The sequence below is a fragment of the Anguilla anguilla genome, chromosome 12, assembly GCF_013347855.1.
Source record: "Anguilla anguilla isolate fAngAng1 chromosome 12, fAngAng1.pri, whole genome shotgun sequence".
NCBI classification, from domain to species: Eukaryota; Metazoa; Chordata; class Actinopteri; order Anguilliformes; family Anguillidae; genus Anguilla; species Anguilla anguilla.
In genome coordinates this window covers 23,207,522-23,227,318 of record NC_049212.1, presented here as the reverse complement: position 1 = coordinate 23,227,318, position 19,797 = coordinate 23,207,522, and the positions used below count along the sequence as shown (strand labels likewise).

At 39.3% G+C, this 19,797-nt stretch overlaps 1 protein-coding gene across 1 annotated transcript; it reads left to right on the top strand.

The window, feature by feature from the left end:
- The first annotated feature begins 352 nt into the window (after nucleotides 1-352).
- Nucleotides 353-19,533, top strand: hephl1a (hephaestin-like 1a). The gene is made up of 19 exons (XM_035386556.1): nucleotides 353-651; nucleotides 936-1,180; nucleotides 4,012-4,224; nucleotides 5,679-5,873; nucleotides 6,481-6,735; nucleotides 7,143-7,314; nucleotides 7,565-7,704; nucleotides 7,894-8,025; nucleotides 8,123-8,328; nucleotides 8,781-8,925; nucleotides 9,058-9,270; nucleotides 10,094-10,307; nucleotides 10,843-10,982; nucleotides 12,880-13,005; nucleotides 13,406-13,512; nucleotides 15,529-15,748; nucleotides 16,059-16,198; nucleotides 16,839-17,001; nucleotides 17,422-19,533. The coding sequence occupies exons 1-19, from the start codon at nucleotides 482-484 to the stop codon at nucleotides 17,520-17,522; spliced, it is 3,297 nt and encodes a 1,098-aa protein (XP_035242447.1). The 5' UTR covers nucleotides 353-481; the 3' UTR covers nucleotides 17,523-19,533.
- The last annotated feature ends 264 nt before the right edge of the window (nucleotides 19,534-19,797 follow it).

Below are 19,797 nucleotides of genomic sequence, written 5' to 3'. Positions count from 1 at the left end.
AATTCTGCTTTTTTTTAAAGTCCTGAACGGGCTCGCACGACAATACTTGTTATATAAATCTGAATGACTTGACTTTAAAGCACTGCTGTGACAGTTCTAGAATGTGGTACGTAATTCACAGTAGGTCCTTAGGGAGGGAGTACTTGTGGCATACAATAGTCTGTTTTGTATCCGGAGGCAAGACGAGGAGAACCTATTATACGGTGGGAATTCCGAAATTTCACCAGCAGTTGCGCTGTAGCCTGAGCCTCCTATGGAAGCCATGCTGTCCTAACTCAGTCGAAATGGGCGGAGTTTGAGGGGGGGGGGGGGGGGGGGGGGGGAACTTCAGCTCTGCCGGGAAGTGGCAGGGGCTTCACGTAACAAATCACCCCGTTTCCCCCAAATCACAGCCGAGTTTCATAGTCTGAAAGCGTATTCCCATTCTGCGTGTACATGAGGAGGAAATAGTACATCGGATAAGCCACTATTCAAAGTTGTGATGGACCAGTTACACAGCCGATGGATATTGCATCTTTTGACGCTTTACATAAAGTTCTCAGTTAACGAATGTATCACCAGAACCTACTACATTGGAATAAAAGAGGAAACTTGGAACTATGCACCGAGTGGCAAAAATCTTATTACTGGTAAACCAGTTGTCGAGGACAAGTGAGATTATTATTATTATTATTATTATTATTATTATTATTATTATTATTATTATTATTATTATGGTGTTTTTGTTGTTGTCGGTGCTGCTGTTGTTGTTGCTCAGAGAGGTCTAAAATCTGTACTTTTTGTACCTCTGTGGGGAATAAACTCATATCTGGAATTTCATATGCGATATCCATGAGCGCATACAATGAGTTTATGCATCTCGTTTTGTCAATAGCCTACTAGCTAACTTGTGGCTCATACTAAAGTTGTACTTCTGTATTTTGCGTGCATGTCAGACATGCACCCGATTTTCTGCAGCAAGGCCAACGCCGCATTGGAAGTGTTTACAAGAAAGCCATTTACAAGGAATTCACGGATCTGAACTACGATCAGGAAATTCTGAAACCGGACTGGCTGGGCTTCCTCGGTCCTGTTCTGAGGGCAGAGGTGGATGATGTCATAGTTGTCCACTTGAAGAACTTTGCTTCAAGGCCATATTCCCTGCATCCACATGGTGTTTTCTATGAGAAAGACTCTGAAGGTACAACACATAAACACACAGACACTTTGTTCTCTGGTCTAATACATGCCACATTGACACATTGCTTTTCTTTAATGTTTACTTTTGAAGATAACTGTAAGTGTATGTCTGCATAAAAGTGTCTGTCTTTATACATCAAAATTATTTTTTGCCATTATTCATATGAGTTTGATGTGTGCAGACAGTTTCACCCTTCCCCTTCTTCCTGTTTCATCATAGGACATACAGTACAGAGTTCCATAATGTTTGAGACATAGACATTTTTGCTTGATTGGACTCTGTGCTCCACAATTTTAGATTTAAAATGAAACAATTGTGGTTAAAGTGCAGTTTCTCAGCTTTTATTTAATGGTATTGTCATACATTTCGGTATCACCTTGCAGACAGCACTTTTTATACTCCCCCATTTCAGGGCACCACAATGTTCAGAACAAATGGCTTCACAGGTGTTCTGATTAGTCAGGTGTGTTCAGTTAGTCACATGTGTTCCTTAGTGGAGATAAAAGAGAGCTTTCAACATATAGTCTTGATTTTAGTCTTTTAATTGCCTTTGGAGACTGTTATTCGCATTTGTCAACATAAGGACCAGAGTTGTACCAATGAAAGCCAAGGAAGCCATTATGAGGCAGAAAAAAGAGAATGAAAACAGTCAGAGACATCGGGCTTAAGCTTACCAAAAACAGTTGTTTGGAACGTGATTAAGAAGAAAGAGAACACTGGTGAGCTCAGTAATCATAATGGGTCTAGTAGGCCTAGGAAGACTTCTATAGTTGATGATTGAAGAATTCTCGCCATAACAAAGAAAAACCCTGTTCAGACACCTGTCCGATAGATCAGAAACACTCTTCAGGAGGCAGGCGTGGATTTGTCAGTGACTACTGTCCACAGAAGACTTCACAGAGTTACGGAGACTACACTGCCATACACTGCCCAATGTAAACCACTAGTTTGCCACAAAAACAGGATGGCCTTTTTGCTAAGAAGTACCTAAAAGAACTGGCTTCATACAGATAAGACCGAGATTCATTGTATTTGAGTGATGAAAAGAGCTAAGTGTATAAGAAATGCACACTTTAACCATATGTGAATTGTTTGATTATAAATCTAAAATTGTGGAGTACTGAGTCAAATCAAGAAAAAAATATGTCTTTGTCCCAAACATTATGGAGATCACTGTATTTTACTGTGAAAACCCACATAGGTTACCAGTTGAACATTATGATAAGGTATTGCCTGAGTGGGCACAATAAGAGCATAATGAGCAGAATAAGAGCAGAATGTATCTTGAATGTTTGTGAGAAGAGGATGGAGGGAGCTTAGGAATCAGAGTGTGTGTTATTAAATGAACTGTAATGGTGAATGGGTAGAAAATTGAAAATGATCCATCACTGTAAATCTACCATCAAAACAATGGCTGTTTCCCTCACTTTTGGAAAGGCTGATTACACAGGTATAGATCTAAATGTATTTATTTAGTAGTTTGTTTTTAGTGAAAATACAGTGTGCAAATATTAATGGCGGTATTTTTGTGCAAAAGTCATAAATATGTAAATGGTTTCACAAATATGTAAACAGTTTCACAAATATGCAAATGGTTCCACAAATATGTAGAATGGAATTGCAAATATGTAGCTGTGCTTATTTGTGAAAGCTTTACGTTTTTATTTGTGAAAACACTCTACATATTCACAACTCCAGTGTACATATTTGCGACTTACATATTTGTAGACCCATTCTACATATTTGCAACTCGCATTTAACATATTTATGAATCCATTCTACATATCTATGAATATATTTACGTATTTGTGAATCTATTTGCATATTTCTCATTTTTGCTATAAAAATACCTCCATAAAAAGAGCTTTCTGACCTTTGTGGACCTTGGACTGAATTTATGGTAGACATGTACAAGTACTACATCAAACTCAAACCCTTCATGTATGCTTGTTAACATATTATACATTAATTTGCTTAATCAGCTTGACAGTATAACTGAGTTTTGATAACAGTGCTCAGCTCTGCTGAAGTTACTTTTGTTCAATGGTACAAATACCTAACATGCAGAATTAAAGGTGGTTATTGTAATTGTTTTCACATAATCACAAGATTGCATTTAGTTTTTTAGGAATTTAGCAGAGAATCCTCATTGACTTACAGAGCTTATATTCCTTACATACAGCTGAGTATTTACTGAAGCATTTAAAATTAAGTACCGTGCTCAAGAGTACAATAGCAGTGCCCACCTGGGAAATGAATTTACTACCTTGGAGTCACTAACCCAGTTCCCTAACCATTATGCTACACTACTAGCCCAGTTGATATAGTGATGACATAAACCTTCTTTTCCTGGATATTGCAGACATTTTTCAGCCCCCGACAGGTGGTTAACACTTTTGTAAATCAAAGCTGTTTATCGAGTACAGTAATCACAACCCTGCAATGGGGGCTTGATAAATCCTGAAGGGATTGGCATGTGGGCTTGAATAATAACAGCCAGTCAATTCGAAGTTTCAGGGGTTGTTCTTCATTTTAACAAAGGAATGTTTAATTGCACATCAATTATAGATCTGTAGGAGGAAGGCTTTATTATGTTCTGATAGTATATTCATACCTTAGCCTCTTTCTTGACCCATTCTTACTGTTGATTTCATCCTCTTGAACATTTCATACCGGTTTTGTTGATGTAATGATTTGATTCTCCATGCAGATTCCAGCCAGGTCTCATTTAAAGGATTTAAACACGTGATGGTAACTTGTTTCCCAATCACTGGTGTTGCAATGGTCTTGGCAAGGTGAGGCAATGATGTTGGGTTGTCTGTGTGTCTTAGGGGCTCTGTATCCTGACGGGACCACAGGGAGGCTTAAGCATGATGACGCAGTTTCTCCAGGAGAGAACTATACCTACACATGGATTGTGAAGCCAGAGTACGCTCCCACAGATGGGGACGCCAATTGCCTTACCTGGGTCTACCACTCACATGGCGATGCTCCGCGGGACATCTACTCCGGCCTCATCGGGGCTCTCCTCACCTGTAAAAAAGGTCCTACCACAGCACTTCTTTCCTCCCTAAAACATCTAAGCATGACATTTTCTCATGGCCCTCTATGGGGGATGGGAGAGGATTGGCTGGTAATGGTAAACTGGTAAATAATGGTTCAATGTCATTATATTATCAAAAAAGTCAAGGTAAAATCTTGTCTTTTGCTTGTCATCAGTATTCACAAAGTAATGTAAAAGAAGCTTGAATAAAAAAGATGCCCTTTGGCATATATGGACACACTTAATAATAAGCTTGCTAACATTCAACACAGAAATAGATTCGGTACAGCTACTCCTAAATTGTGCAAAACAATGAAAGCGCATAATGTTTTCCAACAGTTTTGTTTCATAAAGGCACTCCCATTTGTCCATTTTCTTGCATGGCGGAGGGGGGGGGGGGGGGTGGTCACTTGGGTGTATCACAGCATGCTATGGTGAGACCAGGAATTCACCCTGGTCAGGTCACCAATCCATCGCTGGGCCCATACACCATTCACTCACACATTTATACATATGGGAAATTTAGACTCTTTCTTTGGACTGTGGGAGGAAACCGGACTACTCGGTGGTAACCCAGCTGGACATGGGGAGAACACATAAACTCCACACAGAAAGGCCCTTGGGCAGTATTTGAACTCGGTACCATCTTGCTGTGAGGTGACAGTGCTATCCACTGCACCACCATTTCACCCTCATGAATGGGCTGCTAATGAGAAGTGATAAGACAGCTGAATAAATAAAAATAAAAGTGAGTATTACACTCATCTAACTCCAAAAGTAATTAACTGAATTAATGCTCAAATAACATTGCTAGCGTGTGGTAATTTCAGCTAGCTTGCTAGGTATTATATTGGATAAAATGTTCGATTCTTTATGCAGGATTTTAATTGCACCAGCATAGGAGACTGAAAATCACTGGCATAGGTAACTGACAGGAAATGGTTTTAAGTGCAGTCTCTCTCTTCCAGACTCTGACTGGTCAGGAGGCTATAAATCAGCAATGCATCGCATACAGTAGCTGTAGAAATCAACACAGATAATGAACCCTAGACTGAGCAAAATACAGAGGAAATTACCATTTTAGAAACAAATAGACAATGCTAACAGGACTAACAGAACTTTTGATCAATTGCAGTGGTATCTTTTAAACTGTGCTCTGTGAAAAGAAAATTTCAGAACGTAATACTCCATAGGTTAGTTCATCTGAATTGACCCATCATGTTTTTAGTTTTATGATTTACAAGCGGGTTTATTTGTAGTGAGTCAGTATTTATTCAGAAAGACATGGACTAAAAATTAACATGCAGACATCAAATCATTTGAATTCACATACATAATTACACCACCACCCCCCCCCCCCCCCCCCCCCCCCACATATCTCCAACCTATTGCCCACAGTTTTGCACTGTTTTCCCCATGGCCGTGTGCTTATCTTTCTGTGCCTCTGTGCTTCAGGTACCCTGTTGCAGAAATCTGGTCACCCCACCAGGCTGGACCGGACCGACGTGGACAAGGACTTCTTCCTGATGTTCAGTGTGGTGGATGAAAACCTCAGCTGGTACCTAGAGGAGAACATTGAGACATTCTGCTCAGATCCAGCAGGCGTGGACCCTGAGGACAAGGATTTTCAGAAGTCCAACAAGATGCATGGTGCATGGCAGCCATTAACACTGACCTCAGCCATCAATGATAATAATAATATAACACAATGCCCTATGCCAGGGCTGTTACTGTTACTGTGCTTCTGGAGGAACAGTATAATGTTGTGGCAAGCCAAAGATTTACTCTGTGTGGCACAATCCTGTTTGAGAAGCTGTATTACCAATGGGTTGTATTTTCATTCAGTTCAATTTGAGAGCACCATCACTGCCAAGTACAACTGAATGAAAATACGGTAGGATTTGTATGTGGCAGTGAGAATAATGTATTGTTTCACTACTCATAATAAGCTATACAATGGCTGTCAATTATTATTTTTTAAGAATTTTACATTTTTTAATGAAAAAGCTCAAGTAACAGACATAGACAGAGAGATGTTTTGCAAAACTGACAAAGCAATATAATTGTCGAGACTGTAAACCTCAGTAAAGTACCATCACTCATATCGCCTTCACTCCAGTGAACAAAGCAGTGGTCCACATTGTCGGAGAACCTAGAAAACATGATTAAGTATAGTATAGAAACCCCGGTTCTTGTTTCACCTACTACTGGGCCGTTTCTCTGACCCATTGTCTGTTTTCACTCCTTTGTACTGCAGCCATTAATGGGTACGTGTTTGGGAACCTGCCCGGCATAGAGGTGTGCCTGAACCGGAACGTGTCTTGGCATCTTTTTGGTATGGGAAATGAGATGGACATCCACTCTGCTTACTTCCATGGGCACACCGTGCTAGACCGGGGCCATCGCACTGACGTCCTAAGCCTGTTCCCAGCCACCTTCGTCACAGCAGAAATGATCCCTAGGACAACTGGGAAATGGATGCTGAGCTGCCAAGTCAATGACCACATACAAGGTCAATTTTTCTTCTGCTTCTAAGTGCTGTGTGAAAGACCTACTTCAATATTAGACTTGAGCCTACATTTAAAACTAACTTTAAACTCATAGTTAGTTAGTTAATTAGTTAGTTAATTAGCTAGTTAGTTAGTTAATTAGCTACAGTCTTTTAGACTTTGAAATGTACTTGCCATCTTTTTTTAAATATTTGAAAATGATTTCCCCTTTTTAGAAAAAATTTAGTTAGTAAATTTAGAAAGTTAATGAGTGAAAACATATTTCAAAATGTGTTTGTATTTTCAGGCAACTATTAACATAAAAAGCAAAAATACTTTTTCCCATTGTTTTTGAAGAACTGAATTCAGGAAATCCAGTTATGATATTGATTGTTCATGATGATTAACGTCCTTACGTGTGCGTTCGCAGCTGGGATGCAAGCCTTCTACCAGGTCTCAGCCTGTGGAAGTGAACATGGTCTTGGAGAGACCTCTGCTGGTAGAATTCGGCACTACTACATTGCTGCCGAAGAACAACTTTGGAATTATGCTCCACTTGGGATGGATACTTTCTACAATCTGGTTCTAAATGACTCAGGAAGGTAGGTAGAGAAATCCCATTCATTTGTAAAACTTATATACTATGAAAAAACAGAATATAAATATATGGTGTAATTTTTACCAACTCTAGATACCGTTGAAGATTAGCAGAATTATAAGAGCCATTACTATTTTTTGACTTTACACTTTCACATAAATTTATTTTATTTTGAGTAGTGAGTGGTGGGGAAGTGATACAGCTACTTTGATAATAGTCATGTTGCATACAGTGCCTGGCTCCTTTCTCTGTAGCCACTCTGAAGTGTTCTTCGGTACAAGCAATGGCAGGCTAGGAGGTGTGTATGAAAAGGTCCTCTATATTGGGTACACTGATGATACCTTCACCACCAAGAAGCACAGAACTGCTGAGGAAGAGCACCTTGGAATTCTGGGTAGGCCATCTTTCCTGATTCAGCTTGAAGTGAACTGATGTCAGTTATTTTGTTTGTGTGGCGACAGCCATTTTCAAGGTTAAAATGTGCATTCATGATCATTTCATACTCGACTGTTGATGTGAAATATGTTAGAAAATTAACATATTGACCACTTACCACTGTCTTGGTGCTACCCTTTTCGCTCAGGTCCCATAATCAGAGCTGAAACTGGTGATATCATTGAAGTTACATTCGTAAACAAAGCTAAGAAAGCATACAGCCTCCAGCCTCATGGCCTGCAGTATGAGAAAACATACGAGGGGGCCAGCTATTGGGATGGTAAGGTGTCACAGTCAGTGTGTTCTGTGCATTGGAAAACACCAGTCAGCCTCCTTGCTGCCAACTCAGTGTGTCTGTTTTTGTTGAATTCTATCAGATGCCCAGAAGAATGGGTCACATGTGCTCCCAGGCCACAGATTCACCTACAGGTGGCAAGTGATGGAGGGTCCCTCTCCTAATGACCCAGCATGCATCTCCTATCTGTACTACTCCTCTGCCAACCCCGTTAATGACACCAGCTCTGGCCTCATAGGCCCCTTACTTGTGTGCAAAAAGGATGCACTGGATGAAAGTGGGTCGCAGGTACATGTTGTCATATCCTGTTTGCACCTCTTCTAGAGCTATTTACACTTTATCCCTCCTTTAGAGCCGTTTCACAGTTATGCCTCCTTTATGCTTTTCTGATTTATACCTCCTCCAGGATTCTATCCCCTTTACATCTCAGCTATTGCCATTTGATGTTCATACCACTTCTATAGCCATTCCATAGTTTCTCCTTGAAATTGCATTTCAGATTTCACTTTTTCTTGGACCATTTCCCATTTACACCTCCACAAGGACAGTTTCTCCATTACACTTCCTGTAGGGCCTTTAGTTTCACTGTTATGATTTTGTCTTTGACTCAGCTGAGGTTGTGTGAGGTAGGACACATTTAATTATACAGGTGTTATGGAGTGTGCTGTCCTGGTATTAGACATGACGGGGTAAATTATCAGGACTCAGAGGATGGACAATGTGTGTCCTGTATGTTTCAGAAAGAGGTGGACAGAGAGTTCTTCCTGCTCTTTTCTGTGATGGATGAGAACCTCAGTTGGTACCTGAAGGAAAACATTGACAGATTTGGGGATGATAAATCTGACCCAGAAAACAAGGACTTTAAGGAGAGCAATAAGATGCATGGTATTTAAAAGGATTGCTGCCGAATGGATTGTACATATTCTTATTAAGCTATATTTCATATTCATTTTGTATATATTTCTTTTTTATGCACATATAAATTGTGTGTGTGTGTGTGTGTGCACATGTACGCAGCGGTGAATGGATTTATGTATGGTAATCTCCCTGGCCTGGAGCTGTGTGATGGGGAACGCGTCTCCTGGCACATGCTTGGTCTTGGAACGGAGGTGGATATCCATGGGGTCTACTTCCAGGGCAACACCTTCCAAAGAGAAGGGATGACCCGGGACACCCTCAGCTTGTTCCCTCACACTGCAGTGACTGTTACCATGACACCAGACAATGATGGTGAGCCCCACTGCCTATGGCTTGGGATGGATGGCATTTCCAAAACACATATAGTTAACATACACTATATGACCAAAAGTATATGGACACACCTTGGTCTACGGATGTTTTTTATGGTTTGTGCTAGACCCCTTTGTTCCAGTGAAGGCAAATCTTAATGCTACAGCATACAATCACATTCTAGACTATTCGGTTCTTCCCTAACTGTTTGGGGAAGGCCCTTCCATGTTTCAGAATGGCATTCCCCCAGGCACACAGCAAGGTCCATATAGAAATGGTTTTGTTGAGAATGGTGTGGAGGAGCTTAACTGGCCTGCACTGAGCCATGACCTCAACCCTATCCAACACCTTTGGGATCAATTGGAAAGCCAACTGCAAGCCAGGCCTAATCACCCAATAAATGCCTCACTAATGCTCTTCTGGTAGAATGGAAGAAATCCCTGTAGCAATGCTCCAACATCTAGTATAAAGCCTTCCAAGAAGGGTGGACCAACTGCATATTAATGCCCATAAGTTTTGATGAGATGATGATGTCAGTTGTCCACATACCTTTGGCCATATATTGTAGTTCCCATGTTGATTGCTCCAATAATTTAATCAATTATATTCAAGTGACGTGTACCAAAGTATTACAGAATTCATTAATATTTTCCAAAAATGGTTACAGCAGATTTTGAGATTTGTAGATTGCAAATAGACAGTGGCCTGGTCCTCCACATCTCTCTCATCTGGACTGTACTGTTGGGTAAGTGCTTGTTTATGTCATGAGAATTGCTTACTACCACATCAGCATCTACCTGTGATCTCTGAACTCTGCTGACAGGCCTGTTCGCAGTGACCTGCAGGACAAGCGATCACCACCTGGGCGGGATGAGGCATCATTACTCTGTGAAGAGGTGTGAGCGGCAGGACGTCCCAGACAAAACGGCCCCCCGCTCTACAGTGCAATACTTCATTGCTGCTGAAGAGATGGAATGGGACTACTCCCCCAGCAGGAACTGGGAGCTTGAGAAACACAATGTTTCTGCTGACGGCAGGTAAGGCCACGCCTCTTCCACATCTGCGGTGTGTATCTCGTTTGTCACACTTGCACCAATCCGCAGACGTCTTGTTAATGACTCACCTTCGTCCAAAACACATTGGCTGTTCAAAAAAGGTGAATTGCAAATGTCCATTGTCTCATTCAGCTTCAGGCAATGTATCAAAGCCCTCTAAGCTTTAAGAATGTGGAGCTACAATGATGTCACAGGTGAACTATGAAAATTGGCACTTTCAAAACGCTTTTACTCTTGTTCAGTAAGATTCCAAATAGTTTAAAACCTTCACACACCCAATTAAATAATCCTGGAATTCAACTGTTATGGGCCAGCAGGACTTTTATAATTATATGCCCATCCCTTAATAAGCAAAGAACAAAGTAAGCTTTCTCAATGCAGTTCACTTCAATGTTGCAGATTTTACATGCATTGGTAAGAGATACTTGATATTCTTATATGACAGATTGAAATGATTTTAAAGGGGATTTCCTTCAGTTTGTGAATAAAAAGATAACAATAAAAAATTATCTTTCAGTCCTGGAAATAAATTTGTTGGAACAGGACCCAATCTGATTGGCTCTAAGTACAAGAAGGTTGTGTACAGGGAGTACACGGACGCAACCTTCCGGAAACGCAAAGCAAGATCAGCAGACGAGCAACATCTGGAGATTCTGGGTACAAAAATTCTACTTCTACATCTCTCCAATCCCTGCCCCTTTCTGATATTAAAAAGAGACTGTGTTTTGAGCCAGCCACTGTCACCTTAATATTAATATGCACATTAAATATTTTAGTTAAATAATAGTTTCATCACAATACTGTCCAGTGACCTTCACTCTCCTCAGCTACCACAAAGTTGTCCAATTGCCAGATCAAAGCAGTCTCAGATCTGGTCCTTCATCAGTCTGGGGTATCACAAATATCTTAAAACGCAAACTGAAATCCAACATGGTTTTTTTCAAGATCCACTCTGTGCATCACATATTCAGCTGTTTTGTAATTCTGGTACACTAAATGTTTTTGCTACTAGATTAAGAAGGCTCTTCCAAAAGAGCAATATGTCAATGTGTTTGCAGGACCAGCAGATCAGGGGCCTCATTTATGTAACTCCGTAGATTTCATACTACAGTAAAATGTTGCATATGCACAAAAAAGAAAATGCATACAGTCAAAAATATCCTGATTTCTATATACGCCCCATTAATTCCCAGAATTAACCATATTGTTTATGGAATGCCTATTGTGAATGTTATTTGCATATGAATCAACTCGTCATTCAAATGAATTAGGACGTGCCCATGGTAAATTTAAAAGGTTAGACTAACATTATTAATAATAATAATTGTTACAATTAACTGAGTCATGACTCATGACACTTATCAGCCTGTGATTAAACATTATTCATAAGTATCATAAGTATGATATCATACGATAATTATTGCCTGGTCATATCTTAACATGGCACAGTTTCACAAAGATACAAAGATGAAATACAGATACATTCACATAAAACATGCAGATATTACATCCATGTAAATATCTTCCTGATTAAACCCCTCACCATTTCGCATTCAGCATTCAAATGGATTATGGGATAAAAGCACACTTGAATCTTAGGCACCTGTATTGTGGGCCTCTACACTGCTTCCCTGATGGCATGAGCTGAAACTCTGAATGTAACATATCGGAGGTGTCACCGGCGATATTATCGCTTTTCGGCCAGTATGGATGCTTAAATATGGACTTCCAAATTAACACCAAAAACACAGGAACTACGTAGGCCTAGATGTGATATGATTATTAGAAGGCTGTGTACTTTTATATGAAGTGAAAAGAATTGAGTGAAATGAGTCTGTAGGACATTTATCTGTATTTCACTACTTTTCCATCAAAGCCAATTCCCACAGTCTCCAGAATGTATGTACGCATGAGCCATAGTTCGCATTAATGTGGGCATGTTTTTACATCGTTTGTTTTTATAAATTGCAAATCCGCTGTTAAAAGTGGTGTACACATCTTTTTTGTGCATATGCACCGTTTATAAATGAGTTCTTAGATCTGTAGTAATGAGATCCTGCACCTTTTCTGCCAAAAACCTTCTAACAATTATTCTTTATTGAGGGAGTACATGTGATCCTGAGGCCTATGCCAAACTCTCCAAGCTCGAATCAATACAGTGTGTGAGTGCCTTCTGTTGGTGATGGGATGGAAGTGCAATAACCAGTAATGTATCGTACCTAATGGTAGTAATGGCATTGCCATTGTTCAAGTAAATATCTCGAGGTATGCAGTGAATATTTTTTTATCAAGGACCCTTTAATTTAATTTAAGTGATCAACCTGAATTAAATTTAAATCAATTGTTCAGAAATAAAAATGATCACCTTGTCATATAGTATAGTGGAAAAGAGCTTTCACATATTGTACTTGGTAAGGAACATTCCTTGTAAGTTACTATAAAATAAAAATATCTCTTTATTGTATCATCCTGATGTATCTGATGACTGAAGGTACAGTACTCCGTGTGTGTGTGTGTGTTTGTGTGTGCGTGTGTGTGTGTGTCGGTCCTGCAGGTCCAATTATCAGGGCAGAAACTGGAGAGCGTATTCTAGTGAACTTCAAGAACAACGCAAGCAAGCCATATTCTATGCACGCCCATGGAGTGAAAACACATGCCGGTCACGTACCCATCCAGCCAGGTGAACGGAGGCACCAGTGTGTTCCTTTTTATTCTAGAATTATATAATCTTTTAAGAGTACACTCATACATTTACTTATTTGCCTTGAACAGAGGTAGGCAAACTGGTCCTAGTGGGCCAGTGACGTATCTTGTTTTTATTCCATCTGAGTTTATCGACACAGTTTGAGTAGTGTCTGTGAGCCTAAATCTGAATTTGAGTCTGAATGGGGATATACCTTCAACACTTGGTAACCTGTGCTCATTTAGCCTAATATTTAATTGAGTTATGTAGGCAGGCACTCAGGGACCAGGGCTCCCCTGCCATGTACATATACAGTACAGTAACATTGTTTTATGAGTATCAGATCTTTTGTATATCATATAATCTATTTCTTCCATTTTTTCTTTGTATATATAAGGCGGAATGAAACAGTACCAATGGGATGTTCCAGAACGCTCTGGACCTGGACCTTCAGACCCAAACTGTATCACCTTTGCATATTACTCAACAGCTGATTATGTAAAGGTGAGAAAGATTATGTTCAGACTGTTATAAATATCTAGCACAAACAGGGGTTAAATTGGGATTTGGGAGGTGGGTGGACCCTGAGATCCGGTGGGAGGTGGGTGAAAAAAGGTACAAACCAATGAATGTCTCAGCGCTAAATAGTTGTATCTTTAATGTATTGTGCACATAATTGTAATTAAGGAAAACAATGTTTTAAAAAGAATGTATACTAGTGATGCAAGCTTTTACATAATATATTTCAAGTTTATTGAGTGTCATTAATGCTGAGAATTTTTTTACTCATGAAAATAATCGGTCATCTTCTTCTAAACTGGTGAGGCGCAAAACGTTCCTTTAAACTAATCATTGATCTCAAACTGTTTTAATTAATTTTCAGTGATTAACAAGCATGCAAACATCGGACTAATCAATTGGAAAGGGACACAGCTTATTCGCATTGTGTTAGGGAGATTAAATAAATGCGATTTAGAAAAATCAGTTTTAATCACTAAGCAGTGGCGGAATCTTCCCCTGATTTTCCTTGAGTATCAGTACAATTAATCCACAAAATAGGCTACTCAATACTATCATATATAGCCAGCTCTCCCCAAATAGGCAGTTTTAATGAATAGCCTATAGGCCTTATAGCCTACATTTATTTTCATTTGCAGTACGAAATTGTGCACATTTTTAATCAACACTGTTTGCGGATACATGCACTTCTTTCTCCGCACTCGTATTCATGGCAAATATCTGCAATGTGTAGATTGTAAACAAAATTGAAGTGCAGGTTTTGTTTTTGTTGGTTATTCTGAAAGCTAACGCGGTAGATAACAGACTGGTGTATCTTGTTTGTTAAGTGTAGAGTACTTGGTGATTAAAACTGATTTTTAAATTGAATAAATGGAATTTATGATTTAATCCCCCTAACACGGTATGAAGACGCTGTGTGTTAGGCTACTTACCATGATTAATCCGATCGTTGGCACGCTTGATTATAAAGGAAAATTACTAATGAAAGCAGGTTGAGATCAATGATTAGTTCAAAGGAAAGTTTTGCGCCCCACCGATTTTCAGCTCACCAGTCGCCGCTGAATAAAAGGTTATGTATGTGGGAATATATATATTCAATCCTAGTTTAGCTGCTGACAGCAACCGGCTGATTTTGCTCAAGCAATCAAAGTCGCCATTTATAATAGCCGGCGTTCGTGGGGTCTGTTTATTCATCTCTCTTTAAAATGTTGCATAGATGAAATTACATGCTAATTAAATTACCTACCGCGTCCGCTTCCAAACAATCAAGACAATCAACAATATTTTTCTTTTTGTGCCTGTCTATATAAACGACTGTTCCTCCTGAGTTTTTTTTCTTCTGATTTTTGATTGGTTGAGCTAGTAACTGGCTTGAGGGAACAAATGGACTGGAGCCTACGAAAAATGGACCGGATTGTCATAGTTATTTGTAAAACTGCCAGTCAACCCCTGCCGGTTTAACCCCTGGGCACAAATGTTTCAAATTTGTGCCAAACAAAACATTTTTTGACCTAATGTAAAAGAAAAAAAAATAACACGTGTAGACAGATCTTTGCAATGTCAGTTAATCACATTCGTGTTTGTGCATATTGGATTTATTTTCATTTAAGTGCTTTCTTATACATCATATGTCACTCTCCTTGTGTCCCATTTTGCACACATTTCATAATGTTCTTTAATTTCCGGTCTGGTACATTACATTACATTTACATTACATTACAGGCATTTAGCAGACGCTCTTATCCAGAGCGACTTACACAACTTTTTTACATAGCATTTTACATTGTATCCATTTATACAGCTGGATATATACTGAAGCAATTTCGGTTAAGTACCTTGCTCAAGGGTACAACGGCAGTGTCCTTACCCGGGAATCGAACCTGCGACCTTTCGGTTACAAGTCTAGTTCCTTACCCACTGTGCTCCACTCCGTCCTACACTGGTACACTGCTAGTGCCCTAACCATTATAATATAATAAACTGTCTCGGCTTTGGTTTCAGGACACGGTCAGTGGGTTGATTGGACCTCTGGTCATCTGCAGGGAGGGGACTCTGGATGAAAGCAGACAGAGGCGGGACGTGCACCGGGAGTTTGCTCTGCTCTTCATGGTGTTTGATGAGAATGAATCGTGGTACCGGGAGGACAACATAAAGACCTACATGGACAAACCTCCAGATGCTGCACACATGGATGATTTTGAAGAGAGTAACAAAATGCATGGTAGGAAGCCTAATGTGTTGTTCCGTGTCTGAAGTACATAGCAACATTGCCTGACAACTTGTGTGCATTTTGTGGAATTTGTGTGCATGTATTTACTTAGCCCCTAACACTCTTGTGTTGATTTTGGCTCAGTCTTCTTTCAGTAATCTCTTATTGCAGACAAATTTTTTTCAGTACATTCTGGTCCTCTTTGGTACTGTGAACATGACACATCATGTTGATGCTCAAACTAATGTTCAGGATTTTGCTCTACCATCCTCAATACAGCGAAGGAATAATATTGTATACTGTTTCTTCCGTCTCATCTCAGCCATCAATGGAAAGCTCTATGGTAACCTCAATGGCCTGATTATGACAGAAGGGCAGAAGACCAACTGGTACCTTCTGGGGATGGGCAATGAAGTGGACATACACACCGTTCATTTCCATGCACAGAGCTTCATATACAAGGTGCAGTTGACAACAGACATTTTAAAGATAAACATACTATAAGCATGTCTATACTGGTTGTTGTCTTTCATATACTGTGCTTTAGATGTACAAATAGGCTGCCCTTGTGACAGGCCCAGTCTTGCTGTGAGTGACTACAGGAATCTCTGGAAAACAACAGCGTATGTGTTCAGTTGCCTGGAAACTGCAATAAACATTTCATAGAGGGCAAACTGAAACATTTACTTCAAGGTTCTATTTTTTCTTAGCATTTTCAGTTAATGGTTTAAGATAGATCTTAATTTGATCTTTACATCATACAGCATTCCCTTTGATAAGAATGACCTAACATAAATGGATAATTCTGAGATAACATGAATTGTTCATTTCCATAGACCAGGATGTTCTGGCAACTGATGCCTTGTACAAACTTAGATTTACAAGGGTATGACATTTTTTCAAACCATTTTGTAATGGGCGAGAATGCTCATTTTTGCACATGGATGTGTTTACACTATTAAGATTTTAATTTCACATTGCTGTGAAATCTAAGAATTTACTCATTTTGAGAAGTGTGAGAATTTTCCTACTGCTTGTATATCCTGTGGCTGTTAAAATCACCAGACCACGGTGACACTTGCACCTTCCATGTCCACTATAGACAGACCATTCTCACCGTGCGGACGTCTATGACCTTTTCCCGGGAACATTCCAGACAGTGGAGTTGATTGCAGGGAATCCTGGGGAGTGGTTACTACATTGTCATGTGACGGATCACATCCATGCTGGCATGGAGGCAACCTTCACCATCCTAAGTGGCAAAGGTGAGTGTTGTTGTTGGGCAGATGGAAGGGGCTGGAGGTGCAGTGGCTGATGATATTCAAGATGTAGAGATGTACTCCAATTTAGAATGTGTTTGTATGTAGGTAAATGTCAAACTGCAATCCTGTACAGTAAATGTAAAATGCTAATATATTTTCTAAAAAGAAAATAGAATTTTTGTAGGACATTCGTAAGAGTTTGTAAGAGTAAAGTTACATCTTGTTGACTTCCACTTGCGTGTCAGACAAATTACATACATGCAACAATGAGCTGTGAACTAAGAAATAAGCGGGCACCCTTTCAGTGGCAATTCCATTAACACTAACAGATTGGCTAAATTCATAAATCTGTAATTATGAAATTTGCTGAGAGCCAGTTTGCTTTTTCATTGTTATCCTCTTTGGGTTTTTCTTTTATTCCAGCCTCTCCTGCACTGAAAAGCACCCTGCTCACCTGTGACATAGGAGCAATGGCATCACTGCTGGCCTTCGTAGGACTGGGGCTCCTGGCATCATCAATTTAGGCTCTAGGAGACTTTTTTGGTCAACAGAAACATACTAGTCTCACCTTGAAACATAGGAGAGTTCTTGCTTTAATTCAAGAACCTTATCAGGTACATATATTACTCTTCTTTGATAATTAAGGAAGGAAACTGTACATGTTGGCAGATTTCAGATTTGCTCAAGGGCACCCACAGAGAAACTCTAAGAGAATGTTCAGTATTTTCCATTAAGAGTTTCTCTGTGGGTGCCCTTGAGCCCAAATTTAAGTGTGTCTCAAGTTCAAGTGATATACAGTACTTCTGACTTGGGTTATATTATAATTTGAGTTTACCAATTTTTCTCTCTATTTTAGTGTACTTGAGCTTTTTTGCTGTGGCCCACTGTCGGTTTAGGAGAGTGCAGCAATTGCATATTCTCCTCTGAAATGGGATGTAAAATTGCTGCTTCTTTTCACTGCAGTCCAACAGTCAAAATTGCACAGATGTTGAGCCAGAGTAGGACATGAATGTGTAGCTTGTGCTGTCAGACTGTGAGACTTTTGTCTGTGAGAGTACAAGTAAATTAATGTGTTTTTTTCCTGCTATGACAGGTAGATAGGTGAAGCTCTTCCTGCATAGACTATCTTGAATGGATATTGTCTATAACAAAAGCTTCGACTATCTAGCTGTCATAGCTGAATGAACACCTTCATTTACTTGTCCTCTCACAGGCAAAAGTAAATGATAAGCAGATTGTTAGAGAGCTGGTTTGCTCTTGTTTTTAAAAGCACAGCCCTTTTCCAATACTGACTCTAAAGTTTATTTTCCTTTGGCTTCCTCACATTTAAATATCTCTGAACACCTGTATTGTATCAATGTGAGAACATACTATATGTGACTTTTTATGAATGTTTTCAGAACATTGTTAATCAGGGAGTATGATATTTAATGATTTAGTTTTATAGCACTTACAGAAATTGACACTGTCAATATTTTCACTCAAATATAGAAGAAGGAGCATTGCACCTTTGTGCAATTTTGTGCAAACTTTTTAAAGGCAAAACTATAGGCATAGGATGAAACCTCTTTTAAAGACAGGCAAGACTGAACCCATACTTGCACCCATACTGCACTCAGATAAAGGGGAGAGTTTACCTATATCATTATAGTATGGTTATTTACAGCATCCTTTAAAACATTTTAAGCCTAATTTTCTCTCTATTTTAGTGTACTTGAGCTTTTTTCTGTGGCCCACAGTCAGTTTAGGAGAGTGCAGCAATTGTGTGTTCTCCTTCAAAATGTGATGCAAAATCATCGCTTTTCATTTTCGCTTTTTCATTTCTTTTCACTCTGCAGTCCAACAGTCAAAATTGCACAGATGTTGAGCCAGAGTAGGACATGAATGTGTAGCTTGTGCTGTCAGACTGTGGATGACCAATTGACCAGAGAGGGTCACTGGTGTGTGAAGAGATACAGATGTCCCACTAACTGAAACGCATTCCATTTCCCAGGTGACATTTATGCACCACTTTACAGGGCTATCAGCCAGAACTGGGATTAGATTAAATTAGACTAGTTTAGATTAGATACCAAAAGTGTGGGGTCCATACACACATTAGAACAGCACCTTAACAGGATGCGCCAAGTAGCAGCCCTATACATTGTTTAACAAAATTATGCTTTTGTACATTATATGCATTTTAATATGGAAAATTTCACTTATGAAAACTGTGAAAACTGAGAGGCTGTTTTATTGGGGAGGTTCCTACGTATTCTGTTCTGTTATCTGATCTGTTATGCTTATCCTACACCTTAAAATGATTGTGAGGGAATTGTTCATGAATGCAATTTCAATAAGTGTATTTTACTATCCACATTGCTAAAATCTTTCCTTTTTAAAATCTTTCCATTTTCCCCATTCTTATGACTGCTACTCTGAATGTGAAAATTCAAGATTTTAAAAATCATATAAAAAGTCATATAAACTGACTGAAACAGAAAAGGAAAAACCAGTAATACTGTAAACACAATGAAATAAAAAAACGGCACTGTATTTGTTTGTTTCTTAATTTCTCTTTTCAAAGTTGAGTTTGATATCCACCTTATATCCACATTCTGTTTGACATCCACATAGAATGCCAGGGCTGAAGTGTATTGCATTTGCATATGCATTGCAATTCATATACAGTTAAACTGCAGATTCTCAGCTTTTATAAAAGGGTATTTTTATATATGGGGGTAGCTATGTACAAGAAGTGCTGTACTTTCTACATAGTAAAACCAAAAAGTATAAAACCCTTAAATAAAAGCTGAGAAC